This window comes from Cyprinus carpio, chromosome B4 (assembly GCF_018340385.1).
Source record: "Cyprinus carpio isolate SPL01 chromosome B4, ASM1834038v1, whole genome shotgun sequence".
Classification (NCBI taxonomy): domain Eukaryota; kingdom Metazoa; phylum Chordata; class Actinopteri; order Cypriniformes; family Cyprinidae; genus Cyprinus; species Cyprinus carpio.
In genome coordinates this window covers 13688305-13707488 of record NC_056600.1, presented here as the reverse complement: position 1 = coordinate 13707488, position 19184 = coordinate 13688305, and the positions used below count along the sequence as shown (strand labels likewise).

The following is a 19184-nucleotide window of genomic DNA, read 5'->3' as shown; positions in this document are numbered from 1 at the left end:
ACATTCATTATTAATTATTATAAATGTAAATTAATTATACATTACAAAACGTACATTGTGAAGTTGTAAATTAAAGATAATTTTAGTAATATTAATTGTTATTTATAATTCTAAATTACAAAATATACAATGAAAAAAAAATTCTACTCTAAAATGTCACGTTTAATTCGACGTGTTACTTGCAGTTTATTTGTAATTATTTCTGAAATTTGCAAGCAATTTCTAATTGAAAATTCATCCTGCAGCAGATTTTTTTCAGTGTATAGAAGATAATTCACTAACAATATGCCACAATTCATGCGCATAAAATAAATGATATGGATATATCATGTAACAGCACAAATACCCGCTGAAAAACTGCTGAATAAAGTTTACATGGCACAATTGTCTTTATCCATTTCATCAGCATTCAATGAATTACTGCTGCCAGGATTGCTATAAAATGTTCATAAACATCATTTAAAAAAATAAAATAAAATAACTAAGTGTTTACTTCTGTTTACTGCCTGCTTTCTGTGTGTGGCAATAGTGGCATGCTTGAGAGTAGCTATATCTATATCTAGTGCTATATCAGTGCAGAAAGGGCCTGATTAAACTGGATTGCAGGTGGTTGTTGAATAAATAATACCAATTGGGACCAGATAATATCACTCAGAATAGTCAAATGAGTGCCGAGAAAAGCTCTAGCATCATTTGTTTACAGTTGCCACTTGGTTAGGTATTTTATATTTAATGCACGTGAAATTCATATGTTTGTAACTGTGGCTTAGGTTATCTATTTGAGGCCACTTGTCTTTTTCTGAAAAGTCTCTTTCTCTCTGTTGGTTTCCTGCTCTGTGTTTGTGACTTATTATTCTCTTAGAAGAGTGTGAATGGGCCCTTTTTCATCCCCGTCAGAGTGCTCAGTGCATCCTATCAGAGTCATGTTTGTCCTCTTTTCAGTCAACCACAATCCCTCATTTATCTGCGCTGGCCCTCTTTTGGGCCATGTTGTCTGCATGCTGAGCGCCCACAGGATTAGAAAGAGGCACAACTGTGCACATTCTCCCCCACTGTCTTCAACAACAAACTCCACAATGCTCCAGTTGGGCACATGACGTGTGAAGTGCACTTTCCTAAAGATTGATTTCATTATTTTCTTCGTTTCAAACTGCGCTTTAGTGCTGCTAAGTGCAGTCTAACTTCAACTGATGGTGAATAAGTCACATGTGACTCTCTCTTACTTATTTTATGCTTTTTTTATTTGTCATTATCTTTTCTGCAAAAAAATTCAAAATAATGCTAATCTACAACCAGGTGGTCATTATCACAAAATAGAATCTGCCGCCAAGCTATGTATGCAAATGTACCAAATGAAATCTGATTTCCAATAAATGTGGGTTATAAAACCTGTTGCGCTACATGGCATCAAAACTCTGCATGCATGACACAGCAGTCTGTATTAGTAGTAGCTAAATCATCACACAGCACTCATGATCATTAAAGTGGGCTTCATCAGAGCTGATGAGGGCTCCGGCACACTGATGGGCCAATTGAGCTCCTTATTTGCTCTATGCACAAGCGGAGAGGAGTCTAGTCATGTATGTTAATCATAAGCTCTGTGGCCCATTCAGGTGTGCCTCTGGTTCCCCTGGAAGAAAGGAATAGGCTGATGAGGGATCATTTGCTTCTAGCTTCATTAAAATCTCAACACAAGGCACCATTGATGAAGTGTCTGTTCATAAGGAGAAGTCACCCACGGCTTAATAACCTGAGCTTGTAACTGAAAAGTTGTAGGCTCAAGCCCCGAAAGGGCTGGTCATTGAGCTGTTCTCATTTAGCAAGAAACCTAACCTCAGGTTTCTACAGGGAGGTCTTCACTTTAATTTAAAATTCTGCTGCTCCTATGTGACTTTGTATACTGCAAGCTGCTAGTCAGAGTAATGTGGCAAATATTCTATTCTATTCTGTTCTGTTCTGTTCTATTCTATTCTATTCTATTCTATTCTTCTATATACAGTATATACATTCTATTAAAAACACTAGTGAGTTGGCTACATAGCATTTTTAGACAACATATACATGTAGTCATACGACAAATAGACATTCTATTCTATTCTATTCTATTCTATTCTATTCTATTCTATTCTATTCTATTCTATTCTATTCTCCATTACATATGTAAAGCCTAATGAGTTACCTGCATATACAGCATTTTTAGACAGCATAGACATGCAGTTATATGACAAATACAGTAGATATTCTTTTCGGTTCTATTCTATTGCATACATAAGTTCTGTTCCAAAACCTAGTGAGCTGTCTGCCCAGACATATTTTTGGCAGCATAGAAACATAGTCATAAGACAAATAGATATTCTATTCTATTCTATTCTATTCTATTCTATTCTATTCTATTCTATTCTATTCTATTACATTCTATTCTATTACATTATTATGTTACATATAAAGTTCTGTTCCAAAACATAGTGAGCTGCCTACCTAGACAAAAGTTTTAGGCAGCATTGAAACACAGTCATAAGACTATTCTATTCTATTCTACATGCAATTTCTGGTCCAAAACCTACTGAGCTGCCTGCCTCATAATTTTTAGGCTGCATAGCAAAACAGTCATAAGACAACTATATTCTATTCTGTTCTATTCTATTCTATATATAAGTTCTTTACCACAATCTAGTGAGCTGCCCACCTGGACAGCATTTTAAACAGCAAATTAGCAGGGATGTTTATTGGCACACATTCATAAGACAAATAGACATTCTATTCTATTCTATTCTATTCTATTCTAATTACATATATAAAGTCTGTTCCAACATAGTGATCATCCTAGATAGACGTTATAGGCATGCAGTCGTAAGACATTCTATTCTATTCTATTCTATTCTATTCTATTCTATTCTATTCCATATAAAGTTATTTTCCAAAACATAGTGAGCTGCCTACCTAGACAAAAGTTTTAGGCAGCATTGAAACACAGTCATAAGTCTATTCTATTCTATTCTATTCTATTCTATTCTATTCTATTCTATTCTATTCTATTCTATTCTATTCTATATATAAGTTCTGGTCCAAAACCTACTGAGCTGCTCATAATATTGTGCAATATTATGATGCAATAGTATGATGGGCTCTTTTAGTCAAAATCTAAGGCACAATCATTCAAGAAACCTTTGTGATGAAAACTCTCCCAGAGCACTGCAACACACTTAGTGCACAATACAAAATTCAAGGTTTAATCCATTTAATCCAAAACTAAATCATATAACTCAATATTTCTATCTGCTATGTAGTTTATGCATATTATTAGGGTTTTGGTTAGTTAGCTTAGCAAATAATTAAAATACAGAACATTTTGAATGTGGATCACTTAAGAGGTTCCATTTTGGTTAAAGGGGTCATGTTATGTGATTTCAAGTTTTCCTTTCTCTTTGGAGTGTTACAAGCTCTTGGTGAATAAAGAAGATCTGTAAAGTTGCAAAGACTAAAGTCTCAAATCCAAAGAGATATTCTTTATAAAAGTTGAGACTCGTCCACGCACCCCTGAAACGGCTCGTTCTAACACGCCCCCACATCTCTACATCAGTATGTGGGAAGATTTGCATAACGCCACCCAGATGTTCATGCAAAGAAAGAAGAATTCTTGTTGTAGTAATTTTGCTGCCGCCGCCATGTCGTATAGATGCTGTGTGTTTCACTGTGAAAGCGAAACTACTTTGTTTGGCCTGCCAAAAGAGGACGATATCTGCTTTGTCATGCCTGGAGCTGATCCATGCTGGTTGCTGAAGAAATACATCAACTTTGCACTGTGGATCGCAGAATGGTCTTTTACTGTGGACGAAGCGGCGTCCAGCCCGGGGTCGTCACATGTGGTTTGCCGCACGTGCAAGGTATGCTCCTTCATAGAATCCGCCTTAATAAGCCTCCTGCCTCTTTTCACTCAAGCCGGCCGCTGTTTTGTTGAGAAAGCAAAACTACTTTGTTTTTGCCTTCCAAAAGAAGACACAACTAGAAATCATTTTTATATCACGATTATAATGGGTTTTATGTTTGTCTCATTGATCCTGCCGGACAAGGCATCACAATATGTTAAGAGGTGTCACATCTCCGTCACACACTTCGGGCATTCGGCCAATCACAATGCGCTGCATAGCTGGCCAATCAGAGCACACCTCGGTTTTCAGAGTGATGAGCCTTGTAAAAATCGACGCGTTTCAGAAGGCGGGGCATAGAGGAGAAACAATAATATACAGTATGTGAAAAATAATGTGTTTTTTAAACCTTAAACCGCATAAACACATTTCATTACACCAAATGCATCATATGACCGCTTTTAAGATGCTGCTTTAGAAGGAAGCTGTCTATGCAGATAGCAGACACCTTACTACAGAAGGTCTTGGAGCAGAGCTGTAGTGTATTATTTGAAAATGTGTTTTCAGACACTACAACAATTGTTTTACCTGATTTAATCTCTGTTTAACAATGCTTTCTGGTCAAGAATTGATTCTTGATCTGCATCTGCCTGGCAGAGGACAATGCGCAATTAAATTAGTTAAAAATGTAATTAACCTTTGTAGAAAAGCAGAATGACACAGTGAAATGTGTTCTTTTGTGTGCTTGAATGTGGACAGTAGGAGCTCTTGAGCTGTAGTGGGGACAGAAAATCCTCTTGATGCTTTATCAGCTATGTTCACACACACACACACACACACACACACACACACACTGGCTATACTGATTTGAATCACAATGTTAAAAAAAAAAAAAAAAAAAAAAAAAAAAAAAACACAGACTCAAATCACAATTATCTCTGATATTCAGATCAGAAAACAGAAAAAAATAACATGTTAAATGACCACATTATCTGTTTTTATTTATAACTGTGATTAATTTAGCTGTAAGTGGTTCTGATAATCTCGCTGCCCTTTCTGACAGTGCTAGATGCTGGAGAAGGATGTTCCCTGTGTTCCTCTTGGCTGATGGAGATTAGAAAGAGAAAACACGTTCATCTATCTATATGATCCTTCCCTGTTTTTTTTTTTTGTTTTTTTTTTTTTTTTTAGAAATATGCAAAATTTGCAGTGGGGGTATAAATTTATGAACACAGTTGTACTCAGTTGTAGAAAATGATGCACACTCAATTACACAAGACCAAGTCTCTGAGTTAAAAGAAGTTCAGGCTGCATTTGAAATATGCGTTATTTTCAAAGACTTACAACTGACAGCGTTCATGTTCGCACAAAGCGTCTACATAGCTTTTGTCTATTTTAATGACAGACATTACGAATGCAGTAGAAGACATCAGTCTTTTAGAAGAGAGTATATCAGCCTCTGATGAGAGAGAGAGAGATACTCAAAGCTGTCAAAATGCCTCTTGATGTGAAGCACAGCCATTGGGCTGAATTCACACAGTACAGAGGACTAGCACTGACCTGCTAGTTCTCCTTCACAACTGTTGTGAAATTAAAATTTAAAATTGAAATTTGATGGCAGTGTGTTAGAGGAGCTGTGAAAGCAACCATTGGAGCGGATGTTTGGAGAGGGTCATGACATCTTGATGTGACCTTTTGTGATGACCAGTGTGATCAAATGTGTGTGTGTTTGCTCTGCGAGTGAACTAGTGTAGCCCACACACACTCATAAGTGACCTTGTGCTGTGTGTCTTCTGTTTAAATCTTCCCATAGGCTCTCAAAGCCCTGTGGTCATAACATATTCTGCATTTTCTCTTTAATAGCTATTCAGGAATAAAAGATAATTTCATGCGCCCAGCTGGATGTTGAGAACCCCTTTGGTGATTAAACTATAACACCGCTGATGAAATGGTGACGAGCTAAATGATGCAGATTGCATATTTCATGGCCTTGGCCCCTTGAGTTTCGAGTTTGTCATGCTAATGATGCTAATATGTATGATGCTAATACAGCATGAAACATGAGCTTCATAACTCTCCTTTACTTATCTTTCTTGATCATTTACCTCTCTGAAAATTTAGTTTGCTTCCTTTCGTGCATACAACACAAAACATGTTCAGCAGAATGTTCATGCTGCCATTTGTAGCACAATTAATCTGAAACTTTAAGCTTTTTTTTAATATTAATTCATGTTTTTTATTTATCAAGGATGCATTAAATTAATTTGAATGAAAAGTGACTGTAAAGATTTATAAAGCTACAAAAATGTTTTGTTTCAAATGAATGTTGTTCTTTTGAATTTTCTATTCATCAGATATTCCTGATAGAAATGTATCAATGTTTTTACAAAACATTGCACAGCACAACTGTTTTCCATATTGATAATAAGAAATGTCCTGAGGACCAAACTAGCATATTAGAATGATTTCTGAAGGATCATGTGACACTGAAGACTGGTGTAATGATGCATAGGAATACATTGCATTTTTAAATATATTAAAATAGAAAACAGTTAGGTAAATGATGACAGAGATGTCATTTTGGTTGAACTTTTCCATTAATTTCCCATGATTTCTTCTGGTTTTGCTTGTTTCAGGATCATTTAAGGATAAAAGGTGTTGTAAAACCCTGCAGTCGGTTTGATTTGTGCTCTGAGGCGTCTCATTTTGTAATGAACAGCAGCCCCTCCTCCTTTGCTGAGTGTGTTCCTGTTGCCTTTTTTTAGCAACAGGAACTCTATATTTGGTTATGTTGTTGTTATTGCGGTGCTGTTCTTTCAGCTTTGCCTCCGTTATCATGGAGACAGCAGTTGTATTGAAGTGAGTGAAAGTGTGTGTGCGTGTGTGTGTGTGTGTGTGGAAGAGGAATGTTGATAAAGTGTTGCACTATGCATCAAGGTTGTTCAACACCTCAGTCTGTATCTTTATCTCGATGATCAAACTGCTTAGGGCACTCAGTATTATAACCAGCCTTGAAAACAGACTGTTTTGAATTCTTTTTGAATTATATTTGAATATTTGAATTATTGGTGTACTTTCAAATTCACATCCACACCCTCAGTGGATCAGCTAGTGTCAAAAGAGAACATATATTTGTAAAGAACACCAGTTCTCTTATAAAATTGTAAGATGATTATATCACTGTAAAAATAAAAGCTTTGGATTGGATCAGTAGAAACAGATCTTAACACAAGGCATATACAAAGTTATAGTGTCTCAGAGATTATGAAATATGATCAAGCGAGTGTCTTTATTTTGCGAATGTACAAACCCCATTTTAGGCAAATTTCAGGCAAAAAAAAAATTCATTGTTTTATTTTGTCTTTTTCATCTTATGAAAATTACACACATTTTCTAAATTCTACATTCTACAAGTTCTAATTACTGTGCAATAAAATAAAATCCGATTTCCATTATTGCAGTTCTTCTCAACCATTTGACTCAAAGGCTGCCTGTTGTTTTAATTTACATATTTTTTTAATAACCGAAATTGGAAATGTTGATAAATGTAATGATCATGATTTATTTCATGATTTCAGTATATTCAAGAGTCTGATTCTGTAAGTTCTTCAGTAAAAATAATAATTATTGAGGGGGGAAATAAATATGATATCAGTTTACAAATTAATTTTTTTCTTTTGTGTGTGTGTGTGTGTGTGTGTGTGTGTGTGTGTGTTTTAGAATATTAATTAAGTTAGATTATAATTAAATAATTGTATGGCATATTAAAATTTAGCGATATTTATATAGAAGCGATATTAATTGATTCACTACGATTTTATTTACTGTAATTTCTCAATTTGTAGAAACAATGAAAATATGTTTAAGATTATATTCAATTATATTATATTGGCAACACTTTTTTTGATAGTCCACTTTAGAAATTCTACTAACAGTAAGTAACCTTGCAACTACATGTCAGCAAGCAGTCATTAGAGTATTAATGGACTGTCTGCTTAATATCTTCTTACACTTTATTTGATGGTTCCACAACATACAACATACTGACTACAGTATATGTCAACTTATCCTACTAACCCTAAACCTAACCTAACAGTCTACTCTGAGAGTTAGTAGACATGTAGTTGAAAATTAATGAGAATTAGTTGACATGTTGCAAAGTTACTTATAGATAATAGAATGTCTATCAAAATAAAGTGTAACTGTTATATTTGTAATGTATTTTAATCCCATATTATAAGAGCGTTGCACATTATTGTAATGAGAATTGGATTTGAACACATTCTTGACAGTCTGTGTCACTCAATGTGATTGTATTTCCCAAACCAGATGAGCATATAAAATCAGCGCTGAATGATTCTCCGTAATTATAAATTCTCGCTCTGAGATTTGAGCTGAATGTGATCTGCATATGCATTGACAGTACTGCATTCTTGAATGCCCCACTGGGAGGTGAAACAGTCGCGTTAGTGGCATTTATTGCCCCACAATCCCAGAGCCCACTGAATAATTATCATAATTACCATCCATAAATTAGCGCACAATTTCTCACTCTACACTCGCTCTCTGAATAATGGGCCAGTGTAATCAAGGTAGTATTAGTGAGCTAACGCGCAGCCACACGTGCATGTGTATGTAAGTGAAGCAGGTGTGCATCCTGTTCCTCCTCTCTGATCTTCACCTCAGGGAGAGGGTGAGTGTGTGACAGTGTGTGTGTGACTGCTGTACAACATTATTAGAGGAGACAGTGGGTGTGTTTGATGAACAGGCATGTTTTGTTTTTTAATTTAACTACAGTCAGCCATGACGGACTCATTAGGAGTTCATGGTGTGAGACTGCAAGTGTGTGAGTAACAGGTTCATTAGCAGCACTTCCTGACACCAAGGTGTGTTTGACAACAAAATGAAAACTGCCTGAATTTGCAGATTTGGGCAAAACTGTGGCGGATGTGCATAGTCAAATACAAACTGTCTTTTTCATCTCTTTTCCAACAGACAAGGGAAATTAAGTGCTGCAGAGTGTTTGAAAAGTCATCCAGATCGCATTGAAAAGCAGTAATATTGAGTAAGGTTTCTAAATATAGAGTACACGAAATCAAAAACAAGTCAAATATCTGCTTGGTATAATAATAGCATCAGTATTTTTAATAATCGCTGAGATGGGATATATAGACAATGCTGAACAGGACGTTCCTGAATCACACACAATTCTTAATATTAAATGAAGATCCGCCAATGCCAGAGTGCAGTATCATATCAGTATCAGAGTGCATATTATATTAAACTGTGCTGGTTTTAGCTCTCTAAGGAAATTATATTACTCCTAAATAAATTTTCTTTAATATTTCCACATAAAAATAGCAAAGGAAGCTGATAGGGCCCTAAAACACCAACCATTATTATTTATATACTTTGCATACAGATTAGAATCAAAACAAGAAAAAAACTGAACATAGTTAGAAATAGTTCCACAAATAGGAGAACAAAATACAAGCAGAGGGAGCAAATGCACAACAAAATTGCAGAATCAAATATAAAACATAAGCAAAGAAACTAAGTATAATAGTATGTTAAGAAACTTTGACTAAATATTATCTGATATCCATTTTGTATATTAACACACAGGTCATGTCCTCCAAAAGGTTGATTTTTCCAATTTCTGAATATTTAATCAAACTGAGAGGTAAGAATAAAGAAAAATAGTTCAATCCTGAGCTAGTTTGAGTGAGCATATGAGGCCAAAAACATCTTTGAGAATTGTATTGTCAGAGGAAACAGCTTTCAGGGAGGTGAAGAGTTATAAATTGGCTGGAGGCCGTAAGCAGTAGTCATATTATACTTTATTAGACATGGACAGAAGAAAGGAACTTGATATAAGGGTGGATGAAGCATGTATGGTAAAGAGCTTTTGATTTAAACCGATTTATTATGCATGAAAGTTGGTTGTTGTATAAAGCTTAGACAACAATTATACCTGCTTTCACCTTCTTTTTACTTCAGTCTTCTTTGTTTTTTCTCCCATTTTTTCTTTTTCAAATTTTTTTTTAATTTTCTCTTTTTTTTTTTTCTTTTTTTTTTTTTTTATTCTTTTTTTCATCTGTTTTCAAGTGGTGTCAGGTTTCTGCCAAGTGCGTGCGTGTGTGAAATTAAGTCACTTAAATCAGAGACATTTTTCTCATGCAAATTAATTAATTTGGCATTTTGGACACCTGTGATGCAACAGTAAGTGAAGATTGTCTGTGAAGACTTATGTAAGGCTTCCTGTGGTTATACAACTGCTTGACTCTGCACATAGTCATCTCTTTTTGTTGTTTTCTCTCCCTGTCTCGCTCTGTCTCTCCCTCTCACTGAGCAATATGTATCTCACATCCATTCCACCTCCTACTTGCAGGCTTTTTCAAAACTTTCTTCTCTCCTGCAGACAAACTCTGTTGCGTAGTGCATTTGATTTTTGTTGGGATGTCTTTGCAAAGATTTTTAGTAAAGGAATGCCTCAGAATATCATACAAACTTGAGGGTGGGACCTATTGATTTGAGCCAGTAATCTACTATGCAGGTCATCTAGCATGTGCACAGCAAAATGCTGTCAACCAGACAGAACACCCTAGCCACTGTGTAGCAACAACTCCACCTCATTTTTGCATTGTTTCTGTGAGTTTTGTATGGGCACCATTGGCAAAAAAAGGGGTGACACTTTATTTTAAGGACCAATTCTCACAATTAACTTGCTGCTTCCTAGCTTGCACATTACTAGCATATTGACTGTTTATTAGTACTTATAAAGCACATATTAATGCCTTATTTTTTATTTTTAGATCCCTTAATCATACCTCATATCTAAATTTAACAACTGTCTTACTAACTATTAATAAGCAGTAATTTGAAAAGTGTTACCAAAAAAGGGCTACAATGATTTTCAAGTCATTTATGAAAACCCATTTTTGGCAAATAAATAAATAAAACTAAAAAATGCATTAATTAATAAAAACAAAATAATTATGCTTCACAATTAGTTTTATTGCGACTATTTTACGTAATTGTGACTCTCACACTGGCAACTATTTTTCATAAATGCAACTTTCTTACATTTGCAATTATTTCTCAAAATTGTGAATTTATATCTCACAATTGGTCTTTATATTTCGCAGTTTTGAATTTATGTCTCATAAATGTGTCTTTAAAACTTTAATTGCAACTTTATTCCTCAAAATGTTATATCTAACAATTGCGACTTTCTCATTAATACAAGCCTCCTTTACTCCTAACTTAAATTTTATATCTTACAAATCTGACTTTTTTTTGTATTTGCGACTTTCTCACAACTGATGACATCGGGGGGCAAGGGAGAGTTAGGGGGTGTGCCCGATGCATGAAAACGTATTCAGAAAGGCACGGAAAACAAATAAAGGTTGCTAACGGTTCCCTATTAAATTAAAGTAGCTACATAAAATTTCTTACTTACTGCATAAACAGAGTAAGGATAGATGACTGTGGATGATGGCGAATGATTTGCAAAATGTGTGCGAAGTACTGCCGCTAACAGATTACATGCGATCGCGAGTTTTGAAAGTGAAAATGAAACTAAAAAGTGAATGTGCATTCAAAAGCAGTTTCAATGCAAGGCATAATAGCGGCTCCCTGATGCCCGCAATTTATATACAGTATAATTACCCAATGATAGTGAGAGAAAATATTGAAATATATATTTTCCTCCCATCTCGTATTTATTCCTTTCCATCTGTTGGCCCAAACCTAACTGCAATATCACATCTCAAATCTCACAATGTGACTTTATATCTCATAGTGTGAATTTATATATTTTAAACTTTAGCACACTAACCTACCTAAGTTAGAAATGGGTTTTCATTTTATTTTTGTTTAAAAACAAGTATGATAAAATCCCACCATCCACCCTCAGTCTCCTGCTCTTAATTTTCTGCACATTTATGCATGTCGTTCATTTTCACAGTCCAGAAATGTAATACCACTCTTTTCTAGTGACTCCAGCAGCCAGTAATTGGTTATGTTGCACATCATTGCTTTCCATGTGGGCTATGGTGCCTCACAAAAGGCCTCCAATTTCCTCATTTTAGTGAAGTGTAAATTCTACATTACAATTTAGATAGAATTGCATAAGGATCTGTTGCAGGAGACTTGGCAAATATAAAATAGGCTTATAAAAGTCTCCTCTTTAAGTGACTGATGCTAACATTACACTCTTTCCTGTCATAGCCAAAGCAACGGACTTCACTGTCCTCCTCCCAGGACGTCCAGAAACCCCTGCAGAACCACAGCGGTGACCCTTCGGAGGTCAGTTCATCACTCGGCTACGCCAGTTTCAGCACCAGCCCCCCCGGAAGCCCTCCCATCAGCCCCGCCAACTGCTCCATCGGATCCGCCGAAGACTACAGCGTCACTGGTACGACTCTCCTTTCTTTAGCATTTAATTTCCTCTTTATGTCTAGAGGATGAGATTTCTCAAATATAATCCCTTACGACAAATAAAAAAGACACGATTTGAGAAAACTGCTGACATGCGGTCAGAATTTAGAGGTGTAAAAGTGTCGAGTGTCTGAGTGAACAAATAATGGTAGCTTTGGGATGCATTCACTTTCTGTTCACAGGGATGCCGACCCCCCTTACATTTCTCATGCAGACATGTTAATTTCAGCAGGAGGCCTCTCTCTTGATTGGCTCAGAGTGCTTGTGCCAACAACAGAGTGATTCCCGCTGCTTTGAGCAGCACTACTGTAAAAGTGTGACTAAATTACTCATCAAACCACCTTTTAATGGCTTGAACGGCATTTTAAAGTGCCGCTCTGCTACTCTGCACTGTATGAAACCGGCATGTAGGAATGTCCTCAGTCTGAATTGTTGCACATAGAGAGGCCTGCTGCAAATGCACCACCTCAGCAGACGTCATTGTTTTGGCACGGGCGGTTTCGATGCCAAGGCCGCCACTTCCTGCCTGTCATTTCCTCAGCATCCACCTACAGCACTGCTGGCCGAGTGGGCAGTTGATGCTGTTTCTATGGCAATGTCATTCCTGGTCCTGAGGTGGGGTAGTCATGGTGACTCTGGTGTACTTTGCAGTCCGTTGGTTTGTACTAATGCTGCGCACATGCTTGTCTGGCACCCTGATCCCTTGACGCATGTGTTCAGAGAAAATGGGGAAAAGTAGGGAGGAGGGAGAGAGATAATCTAATTAGAAAAGTTACTGCTTATTCACTTTTGCCAAGTTTGCTGTTTTCGGTTTAGATACGGTCGGTAACAGTGGGGGATATTGCAATACCTACCTTTGTTAAAAGTGTTTTTGTTCCCCCTTTTTTTATTTTCCTCATTCAGTCAGGCAGCATCCAAAATTAACACCCACCACTTTTTAGTAAAAGTTGTAGTTGGCAAGTAAATAAAACAGTTATTTGTGAGTTGACCAGTAAAAATATACTTTAAAAAAACAACTTTTTCCAGTAGTAGTTTATCATGGATGACTAAAGATGTTATTTTTCCTCTAGATGTGAAATAACCTTCGCTAAATAAATTGATATGAGAAACAAAATAATATTGTGTCTTGATGTACAGGTACAATTTCACACAAAGATGGAGACTGACTCATCTCTGCAGTGAGTGACAGTCACTTGCACTATTTGTCACTAAGATACAAGGGAAAATTAATTTAATAATCATTATTCAGGTATTCAGGTATATATACAGTATATTATCTTAAAACGATAAACAGTTGTGAATGCAAACCTATTCATAAAACAACAAGAACAAAAAATGCATAAAACTTTAGTTTAACCTTTTAGATAACTTCAGTTAATTATATGTAGAGTCTTGTCTTATTGTTTATTTTATATATATATATATATATATATATATATATACACACACACACACACACATACACATATTATTGTAAAATTCACAAAATATTGCACAGTACTCTGCACAGTACTTTTTATGGCTGATAGGAAATATGTATTTTATTTATTTATTTATTTATTTATTTATTTATTTTATTATGCAAAGTGCTTTTTATGGATGGTTAGAAATATTTATCGGTGGTAAATTCACTCCTTTTACTTTTTATGGCAAATATGTATTTTTTTTCTCTGACTCCATTTTTAATTAATATTATTTTATTTTATTTTGCACAGTGCTTTTTATGGCTGGTAAGAATTATAGTAAATTCAATCCTTTTACTTTTTATTACTGATAGGAAATATGTATTTTTTTCTAAGGCTGCAAAACAATTAATTGTATATATAAACACACACATATATTAAGGAAAATTTTATATTTATAGATGAAATATTTATATTTATATATAATATAAATTATATACATGTATAAATATATATACATACAAATATTTTTTTAAATGTATCCATTTATGTGTGTGTGTGTGTATATATATAAAATAAATATGAACAGTGCACACACATATAGTTTGTAAACAAACTTTTATAGTGTGCGTTTTGCAGTCCTAATTATTTTAATGACTCCATTTTTTAAATATTTTATTTTATTATTTTGCACAGTGCTTTCTTTGGCTGGTAAGAAATATCTATTACTGGTAAATTCACTCCCCATTGAAAGGTGTGGCAAAAAGTTAATTTTGAATTTTGCTGTCGGGCTTAGCTGTCAAACTTTTCTACCATTTATTAAATTCAGTCACTCTTATAGATCCCAGTGGGTGTCATTACTTTCATCTCTGTCGCTCCCGAAAACCTCTATACCTGTGGATGTGTCACAGGAGGACCTGGCAACCCTTTAACCAAAGCCTCATTTGGCCTGTGAGTTACACGACTCTCCCTGGCCACATTACACACCATTCCCTCTGTGCAAGACAAGCGATCTCTTAAAGAAGGCAAACGGTGATAGACAGCGAGGGAAATGTTGCTGCAGCATACAAAACCCTTTTGGTGCTACAGGGGAGTTTATATCTCTGTTTGTCAGGTCTCTACTGTGAAAAGGGCCTATTCATCTCAGTCACTCTCCAGTCTAATAGGGGGGTTTTTCAAATGGAGGGGTCCTCTGCTCTTCTCTTTGATGGCGGCTCCCTGACGGTCTGCCCTAATAAACGTGTCCTATGTCCCACTGTCACAGGACTTTGTAATAGTGGCGTTTCATGGGGTTTTTGAGCTTGTTTCATCTGGTGGCATTAAGTTCTGAGATTCTTTGCACAGAAGCAGATTTTTGGGTTATCAACATTGAGATCTCATAGTATGTTCAGTCGATTCAGTACTTTTATTTAATTCTGCTGGCATATGAAAACAAAAAAGGGCCATCACAGGAATCACATGTTAGCATCTCCTCTGAGAGTCCAAGACATGAATTCCAAGCGCTGCTGCGATTGAAGTCGCGGATCAGAGTCAAAATCACAGTAAAGGCATTGAAGTCCTCTTTCTGCAGCTCTAGTAATAGATCTCACTTTTTCATGCTTTCGTTCACCCCATTTTCTTTCTTTTTTTTCATTTTCCATTTTCCTCCTCACTATTTATTAGCTTTATAAGGTCCATTGTATTGTTGCCTTGGCAACTAGTGTTGAGTGAGGAGCGCATTGTAGTTCCTTTGATGCCGTGCCTTCATAGGTGATGAAATGAAGTTCTGTCGTTTCCCTACAGTAGGTGCAAGAGAGATGGGGAGATAGACAGATGCATGATGAGAGTGTAGAGAAGACAAGTTCTCATCGCTTTGGGTTACCAAAGGTGGTGTATTTTTATCCAGCTGCGCTTGGTGCAAGTGTTATTGATGTGGTGTTTTGTAACCGTGGAGAGAGATAAGTGAGATTCAGCTGCGAGATACAGTCAAGTTGTTCTATTTTTGGTCCCAGGCATGATAACCTGCATCCTTAACCCCCACTCAACTGAAAAGTTAAGCAGTGATTTCATCAGTGGTGGCAGAATTCAATATTATAATATTTAAAGACTTTACTTATGACTTTGGAAATTGTAATTACCATGGGATGGATTGGAATGAATTCTGATTATAATACAATTGATGCATTTTGCTAATCTTTTTTTTTTTTTTTTTGGACATTTTGGACGCCAATTACCATGGGATGGATTGGAATGAATTCTGATTATAATACAATTTATGAATTTTTTTATTTTTTTATCAGTCCAGTCTGTGGGCATCTTGGTAACACCCTTGGGCAGCTATTTCCAGACAAGAAAGCATATCTACTTGAATGAAGAAACAATGTATATATATATATATATATATATATATATATATATATATATATATATATATATATATATATATATATATATATATATATATTACACAGTAGGTGGCCAACCGGAGTGTGCTTTCTACCACCGCGAGTATTGCCGAATAAAACAGAATAAAACATGCACATACTTTGTTATTTGTTACCTATCATTTATTTTGACAGATAACTACTTGGGGAAAAGATATCTGTCTGTACACTGATTAAAAAGTTGTTGCCTGTTTTACAAATTATTTTCATTATTTTAGTAAAACGTGAGCCACTGAATAATTTTGCTCCCATTATTTAGGCCAAACTAAAACAAGAAACGAGTAAATTAAACCTGGTGATGATTTAGCTAAATCATTGAAACTGAAAAGAATGGACGGATTAATAAAATGTCCTCACGTTTAAAACTCAAGTTCTGCCAAAATCATTATAATCATTAAAAGTGCACACAATGTAAAAAAAAGGGAGCATGATTAAAATACATGTGATTGATGCGCATCTTCAGTGATTCTTGAAAGGGACCCATCGTTCTTCATTTGTTTTCATACAATTTAATTATATATATATATATATATATTATATATATTTATTCTTTTATTTTATATGTAATATTATTCTTAATTTGTTTTTATATATTTTTATTTAAACTCTATATATATATATATAAATTCATATATATATAGTCAAGTTTGGTTCCAAAACGCAAATAAATGAATGCGCTTTAAGTTTCTGCCAAAATCAGGGTATTGTATCTTTTCGGGAATTTCTGTGGTTCCAAAACGCGATAAATGCTTACGCGATTAAAGTTTCTGCCAAAATCAGTATTGTATCTGGTCGGTATTGGTCGGTCATTTTTGAGTGATTTATTCCACGCTCTGTAAACAGTAACAGCCAATCACAGCGAACCATTCCACACATGCTAGACAGTAATGGCGGCACTTTGAATACACCCGGCATCCTAGTTTTCCTCATCTACTTTGTAATTGTTATCATTAAACAAGGGCTGCATGATAAATCGCATGTGATTGTCATGTGCATCTCATCAGTAAAGCCGGTTCTGTGATAAATATCCATCGCATGCTTTAATACACAGAGCCGTACATCACTGACAAGTTATGCAATATCGCGTTCATAATCGTAGATGAGTCACATTAGATTATGAATGTGATATTGCGTAGCTTGTTAGTGTTTTTATTAATGCCATTGATGTTTTTGTTAATACAGCGTATAGCACTAGTCAACTAAATGAATGTAACATGCTAAAGATGAATGCACTTTTGGTAGCTAGTTGAATGTAAGGGAAATAACATTTTGGAATTTCTGTGGTCTAATGTGATGTTGTTCATGTATGTTCATGCAGAAATTTTCTTTTATTGTTGTAATTAATTTATACCATTAACAAGATGACCAGTTAAATTCATTTTGGGAGCGATGACCAACTGAATGTATTTTTTAGTCCATTGCCTGTATATAAGATTAGTATTGATTTCAGTAAGTTCAGAGCCTGTCATATGTGGATCAACTTACTATGTTGTGTATTCAACTGTTTCAATATGAAAAAATAACTTTTATAGTGATTCAATGGAAAAGCAAACAAACAAACAAAACAACAACAACAACAACAACAAAACGTGTCATGGATTTATTGCATTTTGTGGAAAAAATAACATTTTATAATAAATCTTTGAAAATCAAAATCTGGATTTGAATTTTTAATGTTATTATGAGCTAAAGATGCTATGTGAAATTTTGAAACAGAAAATAGTGGTTTTCATCTTGCCACTTTCTTGTTAAAAAAAAAAATTTTTTTTTACTCAAATTGATCAAAATGGATTTATTGCGTTTCAAAAAACCGAAACTATTGATACATATATATATATATATATACTATATATACATTTAAAATGGACTATGGCAAATATAAAATTGTATCTGTATATATATATATATATATATATATTTATTATATATATATATATATAATTATAAATATAGAAATATAATTTAATTTTATACATTTAAAAATATAATATTATTATATAACTCAATAAAAAAAGACAAAAAAATATATGATATGTGTGGCATATATAGCTATATATATATATATATATATATATATATATAAAGGTATATCCATATATATATATATATAACATATATATACATATATAGACGTTGCACTTTTTTGGAATCGGGTTTGTATATATTTACTGTGTGTATATTATATATATAAAAGAAAAAATTACAGCATCAGTGAGCTGTGGCATGGAAGCGATCAGCCTGTGGAATCTTTCACCATTACTCAAATTGATCAAAATGGATTTATTGCGTTTTGGAACCGAAGACCTTGATTGATAACTATATATATATATATATATATATATACATATAAATATGTACTATTTTTGGAATCGGGCAATATATTTATGTGTGTATATATATACGTTTATATACTGTTATATATATATATATAGGGGATATATACATATATATATATAAAGAAAAATTCCAGCATCAGTGAGCTGTGGCATGGAAGCGATCAGCCTGTGGAACTTTTGTGAGCTCACAGCCTGTGGAATTTTTTTTTTACTCAAATTGATCAAAATGGATTTATTGCGTTTTGGAACCGAACTCTTGATACATATATATATATATATATACATATATGTGTGTGTGTGTGTGTGTGTGTATATATATGTATATATATGTACTTTTTTGGAATCGGGTTTGTATATATTTATGTGTGTATATATATATATAAAGAAAAATTACAACATCAGTGAGCTGTGGCATGGAAGCGATCAGCCTGTGGAACTGTTGACGCACTATTGAGCCTTGAGAATTGTCGGATCGACTGTTTCTCATCGTTCTCTTGAAAATATCCCATAGATTCCATATGGGGTTCAGGTCAGGCATGTTGGCTGGCCAATCAAGCACAGTCATATCATGGTCAGCAAACCACTTGGAAGTGGCTTTGGCACTGTGAGCAGGTGCTAGCAGGTGCTAGTCCTGCTGGTAGGGCTGTGCAAAATATCGAATGTGATTTTCATGCGCATCTCATTAGTAAACCCGCTCCTGTTATGAGTAGTTAA

At 34.7% G+C, this 19184-nt stretch overlaps 1 protein-coding gene across 6 annotated transcripts in view; it reads left to right on the top strand.

Annotated features, from left to right (window-relative positions):
- Positions 1 to 19184, top strand: part of LOC109097362 (ankyrin repeat and sterile alpha motif domain-containing protein 1B) — a 167829-nt gene that overhangs the window by 84810 nt on the left and 63835 nt on the right. For all 6 annotated transcript variants that reach the window (XM_042722084.1, XM_042722083.1, XM_042722082.1 and 3 more), the window contains one exon: positions 12099 to 12285. In XM_042722084.1, coding sequence (XP_042578018.1) covers positions 12099 to 12285 — 187 coding nt within the window. The remainder of the gene's footprint in view (positions 1 to 12098; positions 12286 to 19184) is intronic.